The sequence below is a fragment of the Crocuta crocuta genome, unplaced genomic scaffold (assembly GCF_008692635.1).
Source record: "Crocuta crocuta isolate KB4526 unplaced genomic scaffold, BGI_CrCroc_1.0 scaffold85, whole genome shotgun sequence".
In the NCBI taxonomy this organism is placed as follows: Eukaryota; Metazoa; Chordata; class Mammalia; order Carnivora; family Hyaenidae; genus Crocuta; species Crocuta crocuta.
Genome location: NW_027530620.1, coordinates 1,458,140 through 1,485,910, shown reverse-complemented (window position 1 = coordinate 1,485,910; position 27,771 = coordinate 1,458,140). Strand labels below are relative to the sequence as shown.

Here is a 27,771-nt window from a genome sequence, read left to right as displayed (position 1 = left end):
ATCAAGGGTGAAGTAACAATAAAAATTATATTGGGGAAACTAAAATCATTATTGAAAATATTATGAACAATTACTTGGCAGGGAGATCTTATTTCCTAATTGCTTGACTTGCTTTACGTGGGTAGCCCCAATACTCTATACATCCACGTAGCATTACTGGGAGAAAACGTCTCTGGACTACAGGGCAGGCCCTTTGGCAGAGCCCAGATGGGAGACAGAAGCCAGGGAAGGCAGAGCCACTTATCCAGGCAGCTCTCGCACTCCCTCCAAACACTCCCTAGTCTTGCATTTCAGAGCCATGAGACACTGACTGTTGAGATTACAAAGCTTAGAAACCACGCTAAAGCAGCATTCTAAGAGGGTGTGTGTATCGGTACGGGGGTCTACGGGGCTCTAGAGTTGAGATCAGAACTTCCTTACTGATGCTGTTTCCTCTCCATGCAGGAAGGATTCAGGAGACATGGGCTTTTAAGGAGATCCCTGATTTACTTTATCATTCAACCAACAGAATGGCCAGAGCATGAGGCACAGAGATAATCCTTGGGTGAGGTCTTAGCTACAGAGATGCCTCCAGGACCCTCAGGTTCAAATGAGGTAAGGAACTAGTTAAATCATTTATTCATTTTTCTGAACTACAAACACTTAAGGTGAATGCAAAGGGGAGGAAGAGGTCAGCACTTTAAGAGGGATCTAATGTGCTAGACACGGACAAAGAGAAATGGGTTGGAATTTGGGCAGTGGAGGGTCTCAGGGATGATTCTTTAATTGTGAGTCTACCTTAAGACAACGTAGATAACTTTTCATTGTAGAATTCATATTTAACTTCAAAATTTCAATTAGACAAATGTGGTATCTGGGATTTGAAACTTGATCTAGGACAACTATCTCTTTCTACCCAAGCATCTCATCTGTATTAGATGCAACAGTCAGAAAGTGGTAATCTACTTAACTTCATTTATCCTCACCTTTCATTATCTGCAAAGGAAGTGATAACATCTACCTCACGGGACTTTCATAAGAATTAAGAGAGCAAACTTAAAAGCATACAGCAGACATTTGACAAATATCTATAAATAAATAACAATAACATAAAGTACGGGTGTTGCTGATGTTTGTAGATGGCAATTAAGCAAGGTCAATATCTTCAACAGAATTTAGTAAGTAAGGTAAAGGGTCTTTAACATTTCAAACTGCTTTCGTAAGTGTAACCATGTCTCAACTTACTGCAAAAACTTAAGGTAGACTGACTGACAGATAGAGGGGCAGATGGATGGACACACGCATGCTAAAGCAAGTTCAGTAAAATGTTAATGGCAGACTCCACGTGATGGTTCTCAGTATCCACTACAGAATTCTTCCAACTTTTCTGGACGTTTGAAGACTATAATAAAATGTTGGGAAAAATGGCTTTCACAGCCTCCTTCTTGGTCTTGGACTTGGGAGCAACTTGAAATAAAGGACCCTCGGTTTCTACTCTGTCTTCATCACCAAGCACATTGTCTCCTACACAGTAGTTACCAGACAAAAAGTTTGTTTCACCAATTAAATAAATATGTCCTGACAACAACAGAATGGTTATTCTGGAGAATGGAGGGGAAAAAAAAGAGAGTAAAACCAAGCCATATGTTTAGAGAAATGAGACTGACTTATCTTTTCAGAAGAATCCCATCTAGCATCTATCCTAACTTCTGGCCTGCCTCCTCCCTTACCTCAATCAACTATCTTCCCTGAGCTTCCAGATCTCGAACACGACAGTTCACCTCAATGAGGCTGACTGTGCTAATGAGTTCCTTTATCAGGACACACATCAATGCATAAATACATGGTCTTTTTTTGTGTCTTTTCTAAAGACAGTATTTCCCCTTAACAGGTGCCATTTTAAGCCACTATGAGAGAAGATGGGTGTTTTTTTTCCATTTTTGTTTTATATCGAATCATCCCATGCAGACAAAAAAGCAGCCAAACTCAGCAATCTTGCTCTTGCCTCTCTGGTTACACAAAAAATACTAGATGTAGCTGACACCCCTGCAAAGTGGTCAGGAAGACAGGCAGCAGACAAACCAGGTACATGGGCCTTACTGCCCCAGCCCTAAGTCTGGCTCTGACCAGGAAAATGAATGCATTCAGCAAATATTTATTGAGTATGATTTCCATACCAAACATTGTGTTTGGCTCTGGGGATACAACATCCAGGTATGGATAGAGAGTCTCCCTCTCTCTCTGCCCCTCCAGCACTCACAGTCTCTCTCTCAAAAAATGAATAAAAACCTTAAAAATTTTTAATAAAATAAAATTACTTTGTTGTACTATAAAACTGAAAGAATACAATACATATATGGCATAAATTAAGTATGCAAATGCCAGGATGATAAGGAAAGGATTCGCTGTCCAGGTAAATGGGAAGGCAGGGCACCAGGCCTAACAGTCCATATATATTTAGTTCCAAGCCTAGTTGATGGGCAGACCACCCTGGAGAGAACATCCACAAAAGATGCCCTGACAACACCTGACAACACTGTCCACACTGCTCAAAGGTGGGAGGAATCTGGTCTGAACGTAACAGGACGCTGGTATAAACATTCATAAGAGAGGCTGTGTGATTCGGTACATATGTGTTGGATTCTCTTGCAGGAACTTTAAGGAAGCAACTTCAAGGGTTCTACACCTCAAGACACAAGACACACAAGGAAGGCCCGGAGGAGTCCCTGCCTCAATGTGAGGCCCTCACTTCAGCTGTGACTCAAGGTAACAGGAGTGAGCCAAGGGGCAGCTCTGGGGTGGAAACGAGTGGTAATACTCCAAACTTCCTTTTCCACAATGGGGAAGAGAAAATGAACTTACACTTGGTCTGCAGTAGACCTTTGCTTTGGAATGAAGCTACCGGTCAGGGGTACACAACAATCAAAAATGGCACGACAAATGATTTGGTGTGTTCGTTCACCGGTTCGCCCATCCGTCTGTTAAAATATTTCCTGAGGGATCAGTGTTAGATGCTAACTAGGCGTCAGGGACACAGAGATAAATGAGGCACAATATGGTGTACTAAACTCCAGGGAAGGGGTAAGAGCAGGGCGCCATGGGCGACAAAGGGCAGGACCCTACTCAACACTGGATGGAGAAAGTCAAGGAAGGCTTCCTGGAGTCTTGACGAATTCGTGTCAGTTTTTCCAAGCAAACGAAGAAACAGTACGTTTGCCAGGCAAAGGGAAACCCTGAGCAAAGCCTCAGTCAGAGGTGTGAGAGAACACGGGTACAGCATTCCTACAGCCACTGACCAAGAAGTTCGCCATCTGGAAAATCTTTCCACTTCTCTAAGCGCTTTGTTATGGGAAAAGTAATGATGGATTCCTTGAACAAATTCCCGCAGCCTGGGTCTCAAATCCAAACGCCTAGAGGGTAGTGCTGGAAAAGGAAATGAGCAAAAGCAAGCTGGGTGGGGATGGCTGTGAAATGAAGGACACTTGCCCCTTCCGAAGGGGCAGCCCATACTCAGCACCGGCCAACTCTTTCCACATGGGAAGGCGGGCCCCGGACTGCCAAAGCCTTTTGTTAGTTCTTCTAAAGAAGCAGAAAATCTGGATTTTTATGTGAAATTTCTTAGTTTTTAAATGTTGAAAACCAATTCCAAAAAAAAAAAGAAGTTTTTTTCAGGCATAGGGTAGGTCGAACAAAAGCCATCTGGGGACCAGATTCAGGCTATGGGCTGCCCGCCTGCAGCCCTAGCACGTTGTGGGAAACGCGTGGTCTCAGAAGAGGCAGTGAGGGCCTGCAGAGAGAGCCCAGGAGCGGGAGGCAGGCTGGACTCAGTGAGAAGACCGGCTCCGCTATTCATGTGCTGTGTAGCTTTGGGGGAGCCACGTCAGCCCTCTGGGTCTCGTTTTCCTCATCTGTATAATGGGATAATAATACTGTGTCAGTGTTTTTAAGGAAAACAAGCCCAAGAAGAAGAAAAAAAAAAACTGTGCTAAATCATGAAGCAGCATAAACCAGAAAGGTTAGCAAGGACTATAAGACTATTGTTTTTAGTGAAAAGTTACTCGTAGGTAATAAAGGCATAAGCACTGTGCTGTCACAGTAGTAAACTATTCCAACCACAGTGAGCCATTATTAGTGGTATTTGCATACATGGCCAGCTGTTTTTGTACACTGATAATTTCTTAAAACAAATACATTCCTAAGACCACACATTCAGTCTTGCATTTTTTTTTCCTTTTAACATTATAATGTCAAGTGTATTATTGTCCGACAAATATTTATTACCTACTTGGTACTATGCCGGAGTGATTTTTTTAAGTCCTAAAACAGATGTCATACCGATGCTTAAAATCCATCAACCACTTCCCTCTGCTATTAGAATAAACTCCAAATTCGTGCCCGGGGCCTCAAGGCCATGCAGGAGCTGCCCTACTCGGCCCACCGCCCGCTAGTCTCTGCCTTGACCACACCCTGGCAGCCCCGCTGACCTCTTCTGCTGATCTCACAGGTACTTTCCTCCCCTCATGAATCTGCGGCCCTCTCTTCCTGAAAACCTCATCATTCCGGTCAAAGAGCAACACCTCCCGGGAGAGAACACACCAGCCCTGCCAAGTCTGTTTATCTGAGTTTTTCCTACGTTTTTCCAGAAAAGAGAATCTCTTTGTGAATATATACTTGTCTCTGTGTCTATTTTCTGCCTCTCTGTACTAGAATCTAAGTTCTCAGAAGCCCGCTCAGGGCTCTCACCTGTCTTGCTCACTTTGGAATCCCCAGTGCCCAACACAGTGCCCTGTATCACATGGGAGACAATAAACAGTATTTGTTGAAGGAAGGGAAAAAAAAAAAAAAGGAACCCACCAGCCATTGTGCCTGGCCTCAGACCCTCCTGAAGCTATCACTTACAAATTTCTTCCCTGAGCTAATTTATCCAAACCCTGCAAGGCCAACATTGGAAGAGGCAGGCAGGAAGGAGAAATGGTGGTAAACCTATATTCTCCATCTGAGATGCCAAGGTTCCGATCCCAGCCTTTATTGGCTGAGTGACCTTGGGCAAGCCACATAACATCTCTGAGCCCATTTTATCATCTGTAAAGGAGGATACTTACTTCATACAGTGAGGGTGAGGATTAGAGGAGTTTAACATGGATAACATGCTTGCAAAAGTGCTAGATATATAATGAGCACTACATACACTTAAGCGACTGTTTTCATCTGTTAACTTATTCTGTTCCTGTTGCTTAGGTGAGCTTTCTTCTCCAATCACTGCAATCTCTTGAAGGCAAAGACCACTTCTGAATTCCTACAGTGAATGACAGAGGCCCCACCGGATGGGGAAGGGGGGGCGGGGCTGTGGTATGGCTCCGGACATAGGTTTGCTCACATGGTGTGAGACTCTGAGTAAGCCATTTCACGTTTCTGAGCTCCAGTTCCTTCATCCAGAAAAAGAGATCCTATCTACCCCACAAGATGGGTGTGAAGATTAAATAAAATAATCTTTGTGAAATGAACGAATGCTGACACTGGACACAAGGGTGAATTTTAGGGGAAATAGATGGTATTAGGTAAATCGGCCTCAAGTTCAAAGCTGGCTGCCTTCTGGTATAGGTATTACACATAGGATGTGGATGATTCACATAAATGAATGTCTCTGAAAATATGTTCTGTATGATGGTACTGGGTATTTTCTATGATGGTCTCTTACAAACTCATGGTGGTTTTTAGATGCTTTCCTAAGCTATTAGTCAAACAGGAAAAATACCACTCATTACAGCCAGCTACGTGAAATAAGATATTCTAGCATTTAAAATTCTCTCAGTTGGTGATAGGATATTACTGACATGCCCATCAGGTGACACAAACATTTTTAAACACAATGGAAATGAAGATTAAACCAGAACTTGAATATCTGCTTGCAGAAAGTGCTTCACAAGTATCTGACTAAATTATAATAGTTCCATCAGGCTGAAACTATTATCTTTATTTTACAGCTAAATACTGAGACTCAGAGAAGCTGGTTTACCTTTCTAAGGTCCCTAAATGGGTAAAAGGCAAGGAAAGTCTTAACTGCAAGTATGCCTGACTTCAAAGCCTGTACCTTTGTTACAGAACAGTGTTTTATCTGCCAAATTTCCTCAATATCTTATATTAGCTCCACTACTAAGGTATGATGAATGTAGGTGAACAATAATAGACCTATACATGCAACTTCAAGCCAGAGTAACGAAGAGAAAAAGGCCGTAGTTCTTACCATAATTGCCATTAAAAAAAGAAATGGTGTATTTCAAACAAAGGAACTTGAACATTCTTTATCTTTCACAAAGTTTCAAGATGAGAAGAAATCTAAGATAAGACAATAGATGTTATTATATCCTCAAGAAGAATGGAAGAAGGCGGCCAGACAAGGCACTAAAAATGAGCTGAGGCAACCCTTTTATGACACAGAAGGGACTACAACCAGGCTGTCCTGACTTCCAACAGAGTTTTCTTTTCTTTTTTTTTTAAATATTTTTAATTTTTTTTTTTAATGTATTTCTGAGAGAGAGAGAGAGAGAGAGAGAGACAGCATGAGCAGGGAGGGTCAGAGAGAAAGGGAGACACAGAATCCGAAGCAGGCTCCCGGCCCTGAGCTGGCTGTCAGCACAGAGCCCGATGCGGGGCTCAAACCCACTAACTGCGAGATCATGACCTGAGCCGAAGTCGGAGGCTTAACTGACTGAGCCACTCTGGTGCCCCGCAAAAGAGTTTTCAGTATTCCTCCTGCAGAGAAATCCACTGATGTCTTCCACAGCTAACACAATGTTTTCAAACTACCTCTCCAGGCATGCCAACTCCAAGCTTCCTCCAAAGAATCTACATATACAGGAAAAGGCACATCAGAAGCACAGAATCATTCCTTCATTTACCAAGTACATTATCAGGGGAACAGAAGCGGAGAGGCACAGACTAGGGAGATGGGAGAGGTAGATATATTTTCTAAACCCATCAATAAACCCCTCTGACATTCCAGCCAGTTGGTTCCAGTTGGAATGAACGATGAAAATCTCAAACTATAAAATGATTAGCTTTCTGCTCTGCTGACAATGGCAAAAAGAGGAAATGAGTTAAAAGTCAGACTGGAGTATCTCCATGTAGCCCCTACAAGCCAGTTAATTATCCTCCATTAACACTGAGCTGTCAGAATCTGCATCAGCCCTTAACTCTCTTGACCTTCCTCAGTCTGCACCTTGTTACCCTACAATGTTTCATGTTTATAAAGATAGGAGACTCCAGCTGTTGCAGCCTGACAGAACTTAATTTACATTTGGCCTTCATTAAGATGAGAGTCAGAATCATTGAGACCAAATGGAAAAGCCAGACTGCTGGGGGTTATGAAAAATTCAAATGGCATTTTTCCTTTTATCTGACAATTCTTATTAAAGAGACATGCGTCAACCTGAAACACACAAACCTTAAATGTAAAGGACATGATTAAAATTCCACATTGCAGGACCAGGACCCGAGTGACTTTGCCCAAGAGCTGTGGTGGTCCTAGTATATCACTTGTGTCTTCTGGGAACTCTGAATTCCAGATTCTGTCCAACTCATTCTGACATCTGATTCCAGGCTAAGGACACAGAGCCCATGAATGACCACAGCACTGAGGTGAGCGGTCAGCTCTGTCTCTGCCATCGAGCTCGCCCCTCATAGCTGATCAGCCGCCATGTCCTGCTGAAATGAGCCCTAAAAATTCTAGAACCCATCTCCTCTCCACCCCACAGTGCCTACTTCACACCTTGTGCCTTCTCATCTGAAGAACTGCAACATCCCCCTCACAAAGCCACTCAAATTATTCAAAAACCACTTACTAACTACCCACTATATGCCAGATGCTCCAATAGGGGTAGAGAAGCAGCCAGGAACAAAACGGATAGGCTCTCCATCTCCCCGATGGATTACAATGGTTGGAAGACCCCAGCGCCATGCAAATCATTCATACAAAATGATACATCATGACAATTTATGAAAGATACAATGAAGTAAGAGTACTGTGACAAGAGACCTCTGATTTATTTGAGGGTCAGGGAAGGCTTTTCTGGAGACATGACAATATAGCTACGATCTAAATGATGAGTTTGGATCAGTGTTGAGCAGAGGAAAGAATATTCAGAGGCAGAAAGCACAGTATCACAACATCATCAAGACCAGGGGTCAGCAAATGTCTCTCTGACGCTGCACAGAGTAAATACTTCCAGGGCTGCAGGCACACAGCCTCTGTCTCAACCACTCAGCATTGTCACTGGGATGCAACAGACAATATATAAATGAGGGTGGCTGTGTTTCAATAAAAGTTTAGGGCCATAAAATTTAGAATTTTACATAATTTTCACAAGTCACAAAATACTATTCTTCTCTCCATTCTTTTTCAACCATTTGAAGTCAAACCCGTTCTCTGCTCCCAAAATATCCAAAATAGGCAGCAGGCCACATGTGGCCCATGGCCCGAGCCTGCCAACCTCTAGTCAGGACCCTGAGGTGGCAAAGAGCAGAGTGTGTCTGAGATGCCCTGCCTGCATCCCTGGGGACAGAGTGAGCAAGGTGAGGCAGGGATACACCTAAGCGGAGAGGGTGACGTGAAAATGACATCACACACCATCTTCTGCGCCAGGTTACAAATCTGGGGATTTATCCTAAGAGCAAAGCAAAGCCAACAAAGCGCTATAATCAGGAAAGTATGAAGACTAGTTCTTACGCCCACACACACACACATTCTCTCACCCTTCATCCAGTCTCTTCATCCCTGCCAAAGGGATCTCAGACATTCCCTCCCCCTTGCTCAAGAACCATAAACCACCAAATAAGCCCTTACCACACCGAGCCCAGGCTACCTATCTGGTCTTGTTTCCTACTACACTCAGGGAAGCATCCCGGGCTCCTGCCCCAGGACCTACATGCTTAACAAAAAAGAACCACAGTCTTTCTCTAGAACTTCCTTCCTGTCTTCTCCAATAGGCTAAACCTCCACTCATATCTTGAGACTCATACCAAGAACTCGTCCTGGAAGCAAACTGTGTTCCCCGAAAGCACTTGGTATATTCCTTTATCCAGGTGCTGAACCCATCTTCTGACAGCTCTGGCTCCTTGTCCCCTCTTTTGCTTCCCCACCACTGCCACAGGGGACTCCGTGCCCCTCAAGGGTCAGCCCCCATTCTCTTTGTGCTTGCATCCTCAGGGCCCGTGACACTGCTGGTTCACAGCAGAACCTTGGTTAATAATGTGGCAAATTAAAGAGTGAATAAAGAATAAACACATGACAGCCCAGTGAGCTTAGCACAGAGTCTTACATTCTGACTCTGACTCTGTAAAAGCAATCTAACCTCTCTATGCCCCGTTCGAAAGAACACACTGTCTCCTGGTTCTCCATAAATGGGTGTTCTTCGGGATACTAGGGCAGAGCTTCTAGAATTAGAAGTGGTTTTAAAAGTCTGTGGGCCAGCAATGCTTTACAGAGGGATTTCAGCACCACATAACATGATGGGGTGAGCTGGGATGTGGGGCCCAGCAGACTCAGGTTTAAATTCTGGCTCTACCATCTGCTTAGGAAAATCACATAGCTCTCTCTGTCAGCCTCAGTTTCCCACATTGTCCATTACACAGAGCTTGTTAAGATTAAATCAGTTAAGGTCTACAGAACACAAAGCTGAGGGTGGAGGAGTGCAAAGCAGCTCTATCTTCCAATTTGTATTTCAGGATACATTTACATGAGGTTTTCAAACTGGTCCAGACCGACTCTCTCACTTAACAGACAGAAAAAGTGAGGCCTGAGGCGCCTGGGTGGCTCAGTCGGTTGAGCATTCGACTTTGGCTCAGGCCATGACTTTATGGTTCGTGAGTTCGAGCCCCATGTTGGGCTCTCTTGCTGTCAGTGTGGAGTGTGCTTCAGATCCTGTGTCCCCACTCTCTCTGCTCCTTCCCAGCTCACTCACTCTCTCTCTCTCTCAAAAATAAACTTAAAAAAATTGAGGCCTAGGAGGAGAGCTGATTTGCTCAAAGTCACACAAGGTGACAGTCAGTGGAGTGAAAAACCCCTGGCTTCTACAATGCTCTGTGTTTTCAAACTCTTAGTAAATACAGAAGCCATCTCCGCAAATTGAAGCTTACAATACAGCTCCATATACTAAATAAGTAGCAACCCAAACCCACCTTGATTAATGATTCCTTCTTTGCTTCTCTCTTCTGCCCACAGCGGCAATCCAAGGACACAGTCTCTGTACCCTTACCCTCCCCTCAAACCCCATTTACATTTTGAGGCATCAGAGACTGGGCCCACCTGAAACCCCAGGGCCCGTATATGAATCCCACCAGGTCTTACTCATTAGATGGACTCTCTCCTCACCAGACCACCTAGGGACTTTCAAGTCCCCGAGGTTCCCAGAGGACTTGAACTTTCTCGCACATCCATTTCTACCGGGAGCCACTAAGCTGACATCACCATTCTCCACACTTCATAAAGGATCCAAACATCTGGAAGCAGCAATCACCTGCAAGTGCTCTGTCCAGAGATCACCCTATCACTCAAGGACATGGAAACTCAAGTTCAGGTGACATGAGAAAGGAACACCCTAACGTACCACCAAGGCCAGACTGATCCTCAGATAAAAGTGCACAGAGAAAGAAGATTCTGGTCAAAAGGTCTGGACTTCAATCCCAGCTCTGCCGCTTTCTATCTGGAATGGGAAGCAGCAGCCTCTCCGAACTCTGGGAGAATACCAGATATCTCCGCACTCCGGGAGAATAGCGGATATTATGAGAACTGATTTTGGGGTCAAGTTCCGCCCTTGGCTCGGCCACATACTTACATCACTTTGGGGGAGTTGGTTCATCTCTATTAGCTTTAGTTTTCTTGTCTACAGACAACCCTCATCCCCTCCCCCACCCAAAAAAGAGACAACTTCTACCTTCACAAGGTTGCTGCTAGGATTCAAAGAGATGATCTGTGCCAAATACTTATCACTGTGCCCACATAAGGTTAGCACCTACAAACAGGACTGATTTCACTGCAATCTAATCAATAAATTGGGATTCGCTTTCCTCAGAGAGCTGCTTGGACAAATCAAACGTAACAGGCTTCAGCACGGTGCCTGGTACAGACAGATCCACAACGAATGGGATCCTCGGCTTTAACTAGTATCCTCGCTCCACCCTATGGTCTCACCTCTTTCAGCCACAGAAGCTTCGGGGCCTGCATTTCCACAGACATCACTCCCCCAACACACTGCAGGACGCCGTGCTTGGTTTCGTTGATCCTGTGGACCTGACTGACCGCCCGGTGGTCCAGCCACATGATGACGTTTCGGTGGGAATCCCCTGGCAGAAACAAAGGAAAGGAGGGCACACGCATATGCTTAGCCTTCTCATTCAAGGAGGCACTTCGAGTCCCAAGGGCACATATATGCACAGCTACTACAATTTCCTACATCAACTGCAGCAAGCGAACGGGCCACCACCAACAGGAATTAGAATACTCCACCCAAACCCTGGATGTCCCTTCGGTGAGGTGTCCTTTACAATGTAGCCCCCCCGGGGTTAAGTATCTACACTAACAGTCAAGATCTACCAATTAATTAGATTCTCATTCTCTTCCAACTTCTTCCCTTCCTTATTCTTATCACTTCTGTTCCAGAAAAACTTCCCTAAGTATAAATTCAGGAAAAGAGCTATGAAGTAAGCCTAAAATGATACTGTGGCTTTTTAAGATCTGTCTTCATTAAATATGGACAAACACTTCAACGGAATAATAGATCCACACAATGGTTTTTTTTCTGTTTATATTCCCACTTCTCCTAGTCACTTTAATTAACTAACTTAGGTGTTTATTTCCCTCAGTTGCTTTGGTGGAGTAGGAAACACTGGAATCTTTTTCAGTTGGGGGATCAGACAGACCTAATGGGGAATGCTCACTATTTCAGTTACAGGTGCAGATACACTGAAAAAGTCACTAAAGTTTTCTTAGCCTAAGTATCATTATCTATGAAACAGGGATAACCACAGTTAATAGCATATAAGGGTTAACTGAGATTTTTCATTCATTGAACAAGATGATGCACATAAAGGCAAGTACCTATCACATAGTGAGCTCTCAAGAGGAAAAAGAAATAAGAAACAGAATTTAAAACCGGCGAGAAAAGCAGGGTAGGATTCCCCTCACATCTGGCCTCTACCATCCTGCAGCACACACGGGAACTAACTGCCCCGTTCCCCCTTCTATGGCCTCTAGTAATCCATCAGGTACTCATGGGCAAGCCAATATTTTTTTTACAGTCTTCTGCTTCCTCAAATGGTAAGATACAGAGATCAGCAATGAATAAACCAGGAGATAATAAAAGGGAAAGATAAAAGGGGACCCAACAGTAATTGAATCAGGCACTTCACACATTCTTTAATGGCAGAACCGAAGCAATATCTTTGCTAATAATGTCTTTGCTAATGGCAAACGTTTATAACGCTCTGTGTGTTTGTGTGCCTGTCCCCCAAGCTCAGTGCGAAACATTTTTTACACAGCGTCTCATTTAATCCTCAAAACAACTCTCTGATCCAGGTCATTTCCCATGACATGCTGGCTCTGAGATTTAAGACCTGCCTGCTATCTCACAGCTTGGAAAAGCATATAGCATGCTTTGAAACAGATCTGGGCAGGGAATGGATAAATTCGTAAAACAAGTTTAAACTCAAGCTACACATCTCAACATGAATAACATTACCAGCTGGGATATTTTTAAACCCCACATATACTGCTTGTTGCTGAGGGCATACACATATGTGGTGAAAACACAGAAACAATGTGTTGGGGACACCAACAGCAAGCACGGTCACCTGCCCTGCAGAGGGGAAGGCATGGGCTGAAGATTCAAATAGCTCTTCCTTTCAAAAAAGTCTGTGGCTGGGGCGCATGGGTGGCTCAGTAGGTCGAGCGTCTGACTTCGGCTCAGGTCATGATCTCACAGTTTGTGGGTTCGAGCCCCACAATCGGGCTCTGTGTTGACAGCTCAGAGCTTGGAGCCTGCTTCAGATTCTGTGTCTCCCTCTCTCTCTCTGCCCTTCCCCTGCTTGTGCTCTGTCTCTCTCAAAAATAAATAAACTTAAAAAAAAAATACTGTATACGTGCATCTGCTGCTAAACTATCCATTGGAATGACAGACCCAACAGCTATTGGCTGCCTCTATAGGAAGAGGCTCTTAGAACACAGAACGACACCCTGAAATTGTGAGAATCAATTAGCTTATTATATACGCGATGATAATTAATTAATAAGTTGCACTGTGGACAACAAAGATGAAGTTCATCTTTTCAGCCCTTACAGAAAATCACAATGAGGGCACCTGGGTGGTTCAGTAAGTTAACCTGTTTCAGCTCAGCTTCATGGGATCAAGCCTGCATCAGGCTCCATGCTGACAGTGTGGAGCCTGCTCGGGATTCCCTCTCCCTCCCTCTCTCTCTGCCCCCGCCCTGCTTGCTCACTCTCTCTCTCGCTCTCTCTCTCAAAATAAATATTTTAAAAAATCACAAATAAATGATTCCACTGACAGCTCACTTAACCTTTCACTGAGCATTTACCACACGCCATGCACAGTGCTGGCTGCTGGGATGCCCCAGAACATGCCACAGTCCTGCCTGTCCGGATCCCCTGGCCCAATGGAAAAAACAAACAAACAAACAAACAACCAAAAACAAACCAAACAAAAACAAAACAGTGTATCCAGGGCGTTGACAGCCAGAACACAAGTGGGGCGGGCAGCCCAGAGGGGCAGGAGCCCAGAGAGGGCTGTGCAGAGCCCAAGGCTGCACAGGGAGCTGCCTAAAGCAGAAGAGCTCTCACATTGTTCCAAAAATGGCTGGCTGCTGGTTAGCCAGCTGAGGAGAGGGGAGCGAGGAGGCCTACACAGCAGAGTCAGCACATGAAGCAAGGCACACACCTAACCAAGTGTCCTGTTTGGAGAGCACTGGGAGCGACCGCTAGGGCAGAATGTGGGGGGAAACAGTCCCCCCACGGGCATGTCATTCATCCATGGGTTCATCCACTCACTATTCGCAACACCTCACAGGAGGTGTGCCAAGCATACTCCCAGGAAATTACTACGCATTAGCAAAGGCATCTAAATGTTAGGTTTCTATTGCAGAGTAGCCTAAGTGGTAACTCCCTCATTGACCCTGAATTTTCCCCCTCATTTTCTTGCTCCCAAGAGCTCCTATGGCTGGGATGGCCCAGTAAGAGTTGTGTTCTGAGTCCGCCCCCCCAGAGTAGGGAGCACGCCACAGTGGCACCACAGTCCAACTGGGGGCTGTCCGATCTTCAAAGGAAAGAAGGTCGGGGCACCTGGGGGACTCAGTCAGTTAAGCGCCCAACTTCGGCTCAGGTCATAGTCTCCCGGTTTGTGAGTTGGAGCCCCACGTCGGGCTCTGTGCTGACGGCTCAGAGCCTGGAGCCTGCCTTGGATTCTGTCTCCCTCTCTCTCTCTGTCCCTCCTCTGCTCATGCTCACTCACTCTCGCTCGCTCTCTCTCTCTCGCTCTCTCTCTCTCTCAAAAATAAACAAACAATAAAAAAAATGGAAAAGAAGACCAAATGAGAAAAGGCTAAAATGAGAATATTTTATCATGTACTAAAGAGTAGTGTTCTTAAACTATTGTACTTAATTTACTTGGGTTTGTTTGTTTGTTTGTTACCATGTTTAGATTTCTGCCAGTTGCGTGGGTTTGGCTTTGATGATGGCGGTTCATTTCCTGACCCCACTGCCTGCTCCCCAGTCACTCCACTCAACCAATCAACAGTTGGTCAGTGCCACACAGGCATAAGGAGTCTTTAAAACAACCTCTGAATCACCTTTGAAATTCAAATGTCATTTTCCAGGACAGGATAATCCATTTCAGATAAAATCTAAGTTTAATAGAACCTGTTGAAAGGCAAGAAACTGTTAAGGGGTACCTGCAGCTGGATGCATTTGATGAACGGGTATATTTTAACCTTTTTGGTGAAAAAGAATTATTTCAACACTTATAATTAAGGTTGCAACCTCCCTACCCTTTTAATAGAAGGTTTGTTAACAGGAGGCAATTCCACCTACAATAGGAAAAAAGATGGCACCTGCAGAGGTCACATTATGTAAGCAAGTTTAATAAGAAGCTCTCCTCTTCCACCTGAAGGACTCTCATTCCTAGTATTTCAGCGGTCCATTCAGCAGCACCCAGTGATTCTCCACATACCAGAATGTGGAGGAAACTTTAAAAATGCTGATGCCTAGGGCACCTGGGGGCGCTCAGTCGGCTAAGCATCTGATTTCAGCTCAGGTCATGATCTTGCAGTTTGTAGGTTCAGGCCCGCGTCGGGCTCTGTGCTGACAGCTCAGAGCCTGGAGCCTGCTTCAGATTCTGTGTCTCCCTCTCTCTGCCCTTCCTCTGCTCACGCTCTGCCTCTCAAAAATGAAGAAATGTCAAAATAAATAAATAAGCCGATGTCCTAGCCTCACCACAAGACTAGTGAATACAAATCTTGAAGGTAAGGCTCATGAATTGGGAATTTTAAAAGACCCCAGGTTGATTCTCATACATAGCCTGAATGAAAAACCATGCATGGTAGCAGATCAGAGTATACGTACAGCGTCCTTAGAACCTGGGGTGAACATCTAGAGTCCCACCCAAAATGAGAACGCATACGGCAGCACCCCTGAGAGATGACCACTGCATCGCTACTTAAGCCAATCAAGGAAGTCCTGACAGCCTCCCAAAGTGGCCAGCCACGGCTGCCTGTATCTCCTAACTGGAGTTCTTGCTGTGGCTGAACTGCGGTCTGCTCATCCATCCACATTCCTTTGGTCTGTGCTTTCTCAAGTGGGTTGGGGCTGTCCCGCACTCCTGGCCCAGAACGATGCCAGCTGAGCCGGTGATCAGCCACTGAGATCAAGGAATATTCATATTGGTCTCTGATACCCCAACACTTAACAAGCCAGGGCTTGGTACGTGGGAGGTGCTAACAGAGGTGGCAAAAAGGGAGGAAAGTGTGTGTGTGTGTGTGTGTGTGTGTGTGTGTGTGTAAAGATGGGCATCATTACCACTGCGCTCTGACGATTCATCCACTTGCAAACTTTTTTCTAGCACATGGAATTTATTAAAAATCACTGTTCTCTGCATTAGGCCCATAAAAGTGAGTGGGGCACATTCTCTTTTCAAGAATTCACAACTGGACAAAACAAATGTTTCTGAGCATTGAAGGTGCCAGGCTCTCGATCCCCACAGCAAAGCTACGGTCCATTGTTCCAATTCGTTCATAAAATGCAGAGGTAAAGTGACTCACTCGAGCCATCATGGCTTAGTATCAGGTGAGCTATGATCTGGGGCCTTCCTGACTCCAATTCCAAGGTGTCCTAGTGTGCCAAGTATCCACAGCCATCTGTTAAGAAAGGCATTGCTACAGCAGTGTCCACTGCTAAAGGTTCTCAAACACAACCTTTTTTCTTAATGTTTTTAATGTTTATTATTTATTTTTGAGAGAGAGAGAGAAACTGAGTGTAAATAGGCAGAGGGTTAGAGAAAGACGGAGACACAGAATCCAAAGCAGACTCTAAGCTCCCAGTTGTCAGCATAGGGCCTGATGCGAGGCTTAAACTCTCAGACCGTGAGATCATGACCTGAGCCAAAGTCAGGAAGTCAGATGCCCAACAGACTGAGCCACCCCGATGCCCCGACACAATCTTGCCAAAACACATGTGCAATGGCTACCTTGGCAACAACCAACTGATGATGCTTAGGACCACACTCGTTAGATGGAACATGCAATTTCCAGTTCTCCATGGCCTCCACTACTCCCAGATGTCTTCTGCTCATTAAGGATTAAGTATCAGTTGCAATACATCTCCACGTATGTGCCATTGGTTGTTCTCAAACCCGGCCCACTTTACTTATTTTCATTACCTGCCTGACCACTATAGAGGTTTGCAACCTGAGTGCTAGAGCTACTGGCTAAACTTTCCCAAAAGGGACGGATCTTGACCCATGAAAAATTTCTGATGGTGGACCCGAGTGACACGTACATTTGAAACAGCTCACTACTGTACTCACAAGTCTCTATTAAGACAGTATCATTAAGTGGGAATGTCTTTTGGTCTGACTACTGAAAAGAGACAGGCCAATCTGTTTCCTGCGTCTGTGTGATGCGTGGTCCTGTCTGCCCTATTCTATTTCCTTTAAATGTGCTTGGCTCACCTACTCACATGAAGGCCCCACAGCAGCTTCATACACAAAGTAACTGCAGGCACGGACACTCCATTCCCAGAAAACTCCCAGACCACCCGCCTGTTTCAAGGCTGCTCACTCGGAGCTAGTGGCCCCATGTCCTTCCTTCAGTGAGCTCCCTACGGGGGCTCTTGTGCATTAGTGAACCAAGTCTCTCCCTAATCCCGCCCCTGTGTCACCAGTCCTACTGACTCTTCTCCACGCTCCTAACCTCCCGGACATGATTATGGCCTCCGTGCACCACCTCTAAACCTCATCCCTGGCAATAACAGACACGTGACCTCATGCTCCACCTGGGGCCAGCCGGTCTTTCCCACCACCAGGGAAAGAGATGGGGACGGACCTACCTTCACGGTTTACCGGTAAAGGACGAAACTGCTGATCCAGAACAACCAAAGAACACGTAGCATCAAACCCCAGTCCTCGGATTTGGTTTCCATCAATCCCCTGTACAACTTTCTGTTTTGAAAATAAATAAAGACATAAATTACAGGGCAGGCTTCTAAAAGACTGAAAACAGTTATGACTAAAACAAAATCAACTAAATAGAAAAAATATTTACAACAGAAAATAAATAAAAGTTCAATATAATTAAAATAACAGACGATCCTGTAAGTTAATAAGACAAAGACAACCAATCTCATTAGCAATCAAGCAAAGGACACGGCAGGTCAGTTCATAAAATAAAAAGAAATAGTCAAAGAGCATATATAAAGATCCCCAACTCCATTTAAATAAATAAATTAGTGCAAATAACAACACACCAATCTTTGCTTTTCACATTGGCAACTAGGTATAAGATTAACAGTATACAGCAATGGCAGATAGGGAGAAGTAGACCTTCTGTTAGTGTAAATTTTGGAGAATAACTTCATAGTATTTATTAAAATTAAAAATATGCAGGACGCCTGGGTGGCTCAGTAGGTTAAGCTTCCGACTTCAGCTCAGGTCATGATCCCATGGTTTGTGGGTTCGAGCCTGTGTCGGGCGCTGTGCTGACAGCTAGCTCAGAGCCTGGAGCCTGTTTCAGATTCTGTGTCTCCCTCTCTCTCTCTCTGCCCTTCTGCTTTCTCTCCACTCTCCTCTCTCTCTCTCTCTCTCTCTCTCTCTCTCACATACACACACACACACACACACACACTCACACACAAATAAACATTTAAAAAATGCCTAACTTTTGACCCAGCCAACCCACTTCTAGGAAATTACCTTACTGAGTTATCAGCATAAGTAAAGTTACAGGTGGATGAAAGTTAACTGTAGCACTGCTTAAGAATATCTTTAAAATTTAGAAAAACTATTTTCTATTAAATTATGGTACATCTGCAAGATAGAATCTTCTACAGCCATTAAAAAGAGGTAGAGAAGAAACTTCTGAGTGTGGTACTTTGAAGAGGTTGGCAAATCCTCTTCGCAAAATAAAAGTATCAAGCTGGACAAAATCATCAAAAACAACCATTTGGGGCTATGGAACTTGAATAAAGCCACACTTATTTATTTATTCCTGAAAAATCAAAGCATTTAATTTTTGAGAAGGATTTTTTCTTGCAAAATCAAAATTATGCTTAAAACATTCCCACAAATACAAAATAAAACAAAACAAGAAACTCTAGGACCAGATGGCTCCACTGGGAAATTCTGTTAAACAGTCAAGGAAGAAACAATACCATTCCTACACAAACTTGTTCAGGATAAAATGAAGGAGGGAATATTTTCCAACAAATTCTACACGCCAGCATTATTCTCACACTAAAGCCATGCAAAGACATCAAAAGAACAGAAAACCACAGACCAGAATCTGCCATGAAAATAAACGTAAAAATCCTTAACAAAATATTAACTACAAAGCATGAATTATAAACTATGATCATGTGGAGCTATCCCAGGAACGAAATGGTAATTTAGTATCCATAAATCAATTAATGTAGTACGCATATCACTAGAATAAAACACAAATGCCAAATGGTCATCTTATCAGAAGCAGAAAGAGAGAAAAACACAACAGTCAATAAACCTGGAGACAAGTGAACTTCCACAACCAGATAAAGAGCATCTACAAAAACCTACAGCTAACATTTTACTTCATGATAAAAAGAAATGATTCCCTCCTGTTATAAACAAAGAAAAATGTCTCTCGCACCACTTCTATTCAACCAGTCAATGCAATAAAGCAAGAAAGAAATTTAAAGCACATAGACTGGAAAGAAATAAAGTTAAAGTATNAAAAAAAAAAAAAAAAAAAGAAGAAAGAAACTAGAATAACAAGAAAGTTTAGTAAGATCACAGGATATAAGGTTAACATATTAAAATAATTGCATTTCTATATACTAGCAAATAACATATCAAAATTGAAATTAAGGAAATAATTCTATTCAGAATAATATAAAAAAATTAGGAAAGAATTTATCAAAAGAAGTTCAAAATCTATTCCCCGATAACTACAAAACATTGCTACAAAAAATCCTACAAATTAGAGAAATATGCCATATTCATGAAATGGAAACTTCAACATTGTGAAAATGGCAATGCCCTCAAAATTATTCTATAAATTCTACGGAGCACCTGGGTGGTTCAGTTGGTTAAGCGTCCAACTTCGGCTCAGGTCATGATCTCACGGTTCATGGGTTCAAGCCCCGTGCTGGACTCTGTGCTGACAGCTAGCTCAGAGCCTGGAGCCTGTTCAGATTCTGTATCTCACTCTCTCTCTGACCCTCCCCTGCTTACACTGTCTGTCTCTCTCTCGGAAATAAAAAACATTAAAGAAAATTTTTTTAATTATTCTACAGATTCTATACAAGCTTAATAAAAATTTCAGGAGGTTTTTGGTTTGGGGGTGTTTTTTGTTCACAAATTGACAAGCTGCTCTTAACATGGAAAAAAAATATATGTTAATATATGCTCTTTCTATATGGAAATATAAGGAATATAGAAGAGCCTAAGCAGTTTTTGAAAGAAAGACCAAGGGGCATCTGGGTGGCTCAGTCGGTTAAGCCTCTGACATCGGCTCAGGTCATGATCTCACAGTTTGTGGTTTTGAGCCCCGTGTCAGACTCTGTACTGACAGCTCAGAGCTTCAGATTCTGTATCTCCCTCTCTCTCTGCCTCTCCCCTGCTTATGCTGTCTCTCTCTGTCTCAAGAAATCAATAGACATTTAAAAAAAACTTTTAAAAGAAAGAACAAAATTGCAGAGAACTTACACTACCTGACTTCAACTTGCTATAAAACTATCATTACTAAATCAGCGTGGCATTGGCATTGGGTAAATTTTTATAGACAAACTGAACAGAATAGAAAAGTCAGAAATAAGCCCAAATATTTATGGTCAATTGGTTTTTTATAAAGGGACCAAGATAACTCAATGGGGAAAGGACAGTCTGTTTGACAATGGGGCTAGAGCAACTAATGTCCACATGCAAGAAAAACACTTAAACTTCCAGACTTGCGCCTTATATGCAGACAAAGCTAATTCAAAATGTGTCATGTCCTCAAATGTAAGAATGAAAACTATAAAGCTTGTAGAAGAAAATCTTTGTGACATGAGTTAGACAAAGAATTTTTAAAAGCAAAACTCCTAAAAGAAAAAAAATGGATAAATTTAACTTCATCAAAATTTTCAAATTTTGCTCTTCAAATAAAGCTGTAAGAAAATGAAGATAAGCTACAGATTAGAGAAAATATTTGCAATTCATACATCTGATAATAGGCCTATATATGGAATAAAGTACTCTTATAACCCAAATAATGAGAACCCAATTACAAAATGGGCTAAAGATTTAATACACATCACCAAAGAAGACTCACGTACTCAACACACACATGAAAAATACTCAACATTATCAGTCATTAGGAAAATGTGAACTAAAATCACAATTGGAAAAGACTGGCAATACCAAATGTTAGATAACTCTGGAGAAAGTGGAAGTCTCATACATTACTGGTGGAAATGTAAAATGAAGCCACTTTAGGAAAGAAGTTTGGTAGTTTTTTAAACACAACTTATGACACAACCTAGCAATTTTACCTCTTAGGTATTTACCCAAGAAAAATAAAAACGTATGTCAACATAAACACTCATACATAATAAAAATGTATGTCAACATAAACACTCATACGCAAATAGTCAAAGCAGCATCATTCATATTACCCCCATACTGGAAACAAATCAAGTGTCCATCAGTTTAATCAGATGAGTAAACAGTGTGGCATATCCGTAACATGGAATAGAACTCTGCAAGAAAAAGGCACAAACTACTAGTAAGTACAACAACGTGAACGAACCTTAAAACATTATGCTAAATGAAAGCAGTCACACCAAAAAAATCCACATTGTAGGATTCCATTCATATGAAATCTCTAAAAAAGAATAGCTATCAAGACAGAAAACAGATAAACAGCTATCTCTGAATGGAGTTAGGGACTGACTACAAACAGCCCCAGAGGAACTTCTTTGAAGTAGCAGAAGGGTCCTAAAATGGAATTAAAGTGATAACCGTACAAATGTGCAAATTCAGTAAGATCACTTCATTATATATTTTAAATGGATGGAGTTTATGGTATGTAAATTATACTTCAAGCCATTAAATATTTTTCAAAGGTTGAGCTAAAGATAAAATGGAAAGACACCCATGATATGTTCCAAATAAGGTCAAAAAAAAATACATAGATCTTCCTCTACTTAGGATGTGGTTACATTAGATAAACTCATCATATGTTGAAAATAGTCTAATTCAAAAATACACTTAATATGCCTGTGACTGATCAAACAACATAGCTTTGCCGAGCCTACCTTAAATGTGCTCAGAACACTTACAATGGCCTACAGTTGGGCACAGCCATCTACCACAAAGCCTATTTTACACTAAAGTGTTGAGCATCTCATGTAGTTTATTGAATACTATACTGGAAGTGAAAAACAGAACAGTTGTATGGGTACAGAATGGTATAAATGTATTAGTTCTTTACCCTCATGACCACAGGGCCCACCACCCAGCATCATGAGAGAGCATCAAACCGCGTATGGCTAGCCCTGGAAAAAACACCGAAGCTCAAAATTCAAAGTATGGTTCCCATAGAATGCCTACCACTTTGGGACCACCATAATGTCAAAAAATCGTAAGCCAGGGACCAATCTGTATGCAACAAACTGTTAACAGTGATTGCCTCTAATAGCAGAAATTACAGTTGGAAGAGATAGAGGAGTTTTTTTATGTTGTTATATAATTGTTAAAGTTATAAAAATATTAGATTTATTATTTCTATTTTTTATTTTTGTTTCTATGGTTTCCTTTTTTGAAATGGCATGACTGACAATCATGGTTTCCTGTTATCTTGAAACATGACAATAACCTTGTAAATCCCACAAAAGTCAACTCAAAAGTGTTCATCCCCATTGAAAATACACAATTCTTCCCTTCCCGTTTTAGAATCCCAGACTTCTAATTTAGGACCCTGGGGGAGAACATCTGCTAGTGAGTGACCCATCTGACCGGTGGCAATACCTCTGATCCACAGCAGGAGCTGAATGCCCCGCATGTCTTCAGGACACTGATCCATCTACACTTACAAGAGCCTTAGGACCAAACCCAATTCCCTGTCTCACCACATGGCCACGAGGTGAGTCACAAAGTTCTGGTTTTAAACCCCAGCTCTGCCACTCCGGCCATGTGACTGAATGGGAGTCACACAATTCCAGCCATTCCAATCACTCTCTTGACTTGTTGGGTCAAGTCTCTATAGCATGTATAGGCATATGGCATCTTCTGCCTGGAATGTATTTCCAACTTGACTTGGAAGTCCCTAGGCAATGGTTAAGATCAATGGTGTTGGGTGCAGACCACCTGAGTTTGAAACCTGGCTCATCCCCTTACTAGTGAACAGGACTTTGGGAAGCCAAGAAAGCAGTCTCCTTGATTGCACAAGGAAAGCCATCTTCTTTTTTTTTCTTTTTAATGTTTATTTATTTTTGAGAAAGAGACCGAGAGAGCGTGAGCAGGGAAGGGGCAGAGAGAGGGAGACACAGAATCTCAAGCAGGCTCCAGGCTCTGAGCTGTCAGCACAGAGCTGGACACAGAGCTTGAACTCAGAAACTGTGAGATCATGACCTGAGCCGATGTCGGACACTTAACCTACTGAGCCACCCAGGCGCCCCTAACTCCATCTCTTAATGGTGTCATGAGATTTCAGCAAAGTAAGGTGTGATTGGCCTAACATCTGGCCTAACATCTGGCATTATGGTGTACAATAAATTGCAGCCATTATTAGAGTAATCAGTAATCAAACAAATCAATAAGTCAGCCCTAACTTTTAGCTTCCATGAGGCCCTGCCAGCGTCTGTGCCCAGACAGTATATGCCTGACCTGGGCAGCCCCATCTCACACAGGACTGCAGTTAGTCAAAAGGGGAATTGGGTGAGAAAATGCAGAAGACTCCATAAAATTCAATACCACAGGGCAGCTTTGTAATAGAAATGAACATGAGATATGGTATCAAAAGAGCCACCTTTGAGTTTCAACTCCACCACCTTTGGATCAGGAAAGCCTACACTAACCGTATCACCTTTGTGACCTTCAGTTTCCTAAGAGTGAGAATCTTCTCCCAGGTGAGGAGCAAAGGAGTTAACTGGGTTAAAAGCACTTTGGAACTAGTAAACCTTTGTAGGATGGAAAGTCCACTCCAAACGTTATTAACTATGTTCATGGAATCTTTGTTACAAAGCATAGCATACTCTGTGTCGTGTAAGTACATATAAAAATGATAACCAAAGTGAACAGTGATTGAGAAGACCGAATAAACTCAAATCTTCCCAAGAGTGGGGGTAACCTTCCAGTAGGACCAAAGAAAGTATTCTCTTCAATGTATTTTAGCAACCACTCTGAAGGCCTACAGAGTACCATATCCTACGCATGGCCTTTCAGTCACAAAGGCTCAACCTCTCTTATCTCTACAACAGAAATCTATCACAAGGAACTAGAAGGGTAACTGTGACGTGCATTCAAACCTGACTTGGTTAGGGAGCCGCATCCCCAGCCTTATATAAAAATGCTTTATGATCATGCTGATCCAGGAGCAGGACCACCCTATCCTCTAACCCCATCCTCATCCAAACCAGCCCAGAAAGATGGCTGTCAGAGCTACACTACCCAGAAGGTCCCTGGGACTTGACCTGCTGACCTGAGGATTCCTTTTCATGCTCTTATTAACGGAGGAAGAAAGCAGTCCAGTAAACTCACCCAAAGACTTGGCATTGAGGGAATTTCCCCAGCTAGAGAGAAAGCACATTGCTCTTCTAAAGAATTTCCAGAGAAGCACATTTCTGCAACTTCATTTGGTAACCTGGTCCATGTCTTGCAACTGTCAACTCGTAGCTATGGGGCAGCAAACAAACATTTGGGGAAGGGATTGTGCATCGCTTTGTTCTGCCGATGGGAACCAGTTCAATCCTGCATGTGTTTTAAATCAGCAGGCTCTGCCATATTGGGTGGGGAAACAGTGTTCCTTCAAAACCCTCCACATTGAGGACCGGGGGAGCAGAGGCATACCTGGCGTTTTCTTGAGCTCTGTCTGGAGCCAGGGTCAAAGTCTAGGGCCTCGCAGACAGAGTCCAGCTTGCAACTGAGTTTGGTGGCTGGTACCGTATTCTTTTCGATCTTGACTTGAGTGCCTTTGTCAGCCTTGAGGGTGTGTGGGGTTATGAAATCCCTGGTTCCCTGAGGCTCATCACTTCCTGTTGCCTACACAATTCAATTACTCACACAGTCGGTCAGTCAGCAAATGTAATCAAGCCTCTTCCGGGGTCAGGCTGAGCACTCTTCTGGGTATTTGGGAAACAATGAAGAATAAGAGATTAAAAACAAAAAAAAATTCCTTGCTCTTTTGGAGGTTACCTTTTATTAGGAATAGACAACAGCTAATACAAATAAAGCATAGAGTGTACATATAGTGTACAAGAAAATGATATGGGGATCAAGAGTGCCAGAAAAGAGGAAGGTAGTTACTGAGAAGAAGAATCTGAGCAGACACTTGAGGGACCTGAGGAGCTGACCTTGAGGAAATCTGGTGGCAAACTGTTGCAGGCAGGCAGAAGAGCCAGTGCAAAGGCCCTGAGGTGGGAAGAGCAACCAGGCTAAGACAGCCTGTGTGGGGAGTAGGTTATCTGCAAGACCCCTGGAGATACTCTATTTCACAAAATCTACCCTAGTGACTAGTAAAATGCATGACTCCAACTCCAGACCTGCACGGCATCTTGGCTTAGGTGTGGTATTGTCCCTTGAAAATCAAGCAGGGAAATAGAGACCAAACGCTCCCATTTATGTCAGGGATACCAAGAGGCTTCTAAGAAGGCAAACTCTGAAACTGCCTCCCTCACCTTCCTCTCCACTATCATGAAGTCCTGTGAGATCTTCCTTCCAAAATCGGTCTTGTCACTCCAATTTATCCCTCTGCCAACATTCTCATCTAGCCATTCATTATTAAAGGGAAATTATCAAACACCTGTATATAGCAGCATGGAGTACACATGCCGAACCAGACAGACGTAGTCCCAGACTCCCAGAGCTTATAGTTCAAAGGAATCCCAGCCTCTAGCGTTTCATTAGAAGAAACTACCTGCTAACTAGCACCCTTGAATTTACTTTTTGTTCCCTCCAGGCCATCTTGAATCAGTTGCTGGTCAATCGGACACTCAGGATGATTCCAGAAGACTCCCTACTGGCCTCAGACCCAGCTACAACAGGTACACCTCCTCATGTATTGCAGTCTCCCGTCTTCCTATTAGAAACCATCTGCCCGTTCCATTCCTTCAGCTCCGAAGATCCTCTCAAAGTTCTCCAGAATCCCTTAGCTGCCACCACCCCCCCCCCAACTTTCCTCAAACTTTCTCCACTGACTGAGAGTAGGGAGCTCTCTCGCTCTCTCTCTCTCAAAAAATAAATAAACTTTAAAACAAAAATCATTCCAGCTCCAAGAAGGAGAAGGGATCAGGAAGGAGAAGTCCATACATGAGATGAGTTAGATTCTCGCACTAATCCGGACAAGCAACAAAGGTATGTGGTGCTGGAGATGGAAAGAAGGCAGAGGTCTGACCTGAATTCAGGCTTATCACCCACTTCCTGGGTGACTTGGGGAAGGTCGCTCAACTCCCTGGGTCTCAGTTTTTCTTTTCAACCATAAAGTGGGAACAACCACCCTGCCCCACCTACCGTGAATGACAATCAAATGGCTCTATGAAGAAGCTTTGTAAACCACACAGGTTTGACAAATGTAAAAGGTTGTTATTGCTCAATCCCACACCGGCTACTCCCTTTTCTGCTTCTTCTCCCTCCAACCATTACTCATGTAACAAGTGCAACTTACAACAAAACAATACTTCGTTGGCTTTCTAGGTGCTGAGTTTTTACATGCAACTGAACTACTGCATCCTTAGGGGCAGAGAATTTGTTACAGGCCTCTTCTAAGCACACTCCAATGTAGCAAAAATCCTAGCACAGAGCAGATGCTCAAACTGCCCACACTAAATGACACTCAACAAATGCCTGTTGGCTGAGTGACACCTTCAGCTTCTTTTTCCTTCTTCCTAATGGAAGCTGGTACTAATCATACACTAGTTTGAAATGTTCTCACCTTCTTGGGATGATTAAGACTGTGCTTCAAAAAGATATATAAGCCCTTAAACTCAGGGACAGTATATATACCTCTACGACTCATGTGCTTCCATAGCACTTTTTAGATATGCGGGTACCGACCCAATAAGGACCTGCCAATTTTAAGAGCAGCAGGAGTAGCAGAACAGAGAATAGGATTTGGAGTCACCTTGCCAAGGGTCTTGTCCTGTCTCTAGTACCTGTTAGTTTCAGAGCCTTAATATCCTCCTGTGTCAAAAAGAAAGAATTGCAGTCTATCTCCCACAGTTACTGCAACATTTAAGCAAGATAAGGGATGCCAGAATTTTGTTTCTTTGTAGCTCTAAGTAACATTAATCCAACAACCATTGATTGAGCAGCAAAGCTGTGCCAGGCAATGTGTCAGATGCTGGGAATGCAGGGGTGATGGTATCAAAGAGACCAAATAAGACACCGATTACAATGAAACCTGTTAAGGACCAAATAAAATGCTATGTGGTAAGGACAGGTGAAGACAGTGGGTTCAGAGAGGGGCTTCTCTCCATCTCTCTCCTCTCATGTTGGCAAGGGAGGGCAAGGGCTGTCAGAGGTGATCCAGGAAGACTCTCAGGAGGAAATAATACTTAAGATTACCTTATAAATACCTGTACAGGAGTTGGGCAGGCAAAGAAGAGAAGAACATGCCGTATAATGAAAATAACAGAGGGGAACCTGGGTGGCTCAGTTGGATGAATGTCCTACTTTGGCTCAGGTCATGATCTCAAGGTTTGTGGGTTTGAGGCCCACATCAGCGCAGAGTTCACTTCAGATCTCTGTCTCCCTTTCTCTGCCCCTCCCCCATTTGAACTCTCTCTCAAAAATAAACATAAAAAAAGTGTCCAACTTGGACTCAGGTCATGATCTCAAGGTTTGTGAG

General features: G+C 43.2%; 1 protein-coding gene across 4 annotated transcripts in view; it reads right to left on the bottom strand.

The window, feature by feature from the left end:
• The window catches only part of FGGY (FGGY carbohydrate kinase domain containing), a 420,147-nt gene that overhangs the window by 365,058 nt on the left and 27,318 nt on the right, over nucleotides 1-27,771 (bottom strand). For 3 of the 4 annotated variants that reach the window (XM_077768111.1, XM_077768114.1, XM_077768112.1), the window contains exons 3-4: nucleotides 17,585-17,696; nucleotides 11,168-11,319 (exon numbers count right to left, since the gene is read on the bottom strand). In XM_077768111.1, coding sequence (XP_077624237.1) covers nucleotides 11,168-11,319; nucleotides 17,585-17,696 — 264 coding nt within the window. Of the gene's footprint in view, nucleotides 1-7,423; nucleotides 7,465-11,167; nucleotides 11,320-17,584; nucleotides 17,697-27,771 lie in introns of those variants that run through there. The other variant, XM_077768115.1, reaches the window with a different exon arrangement.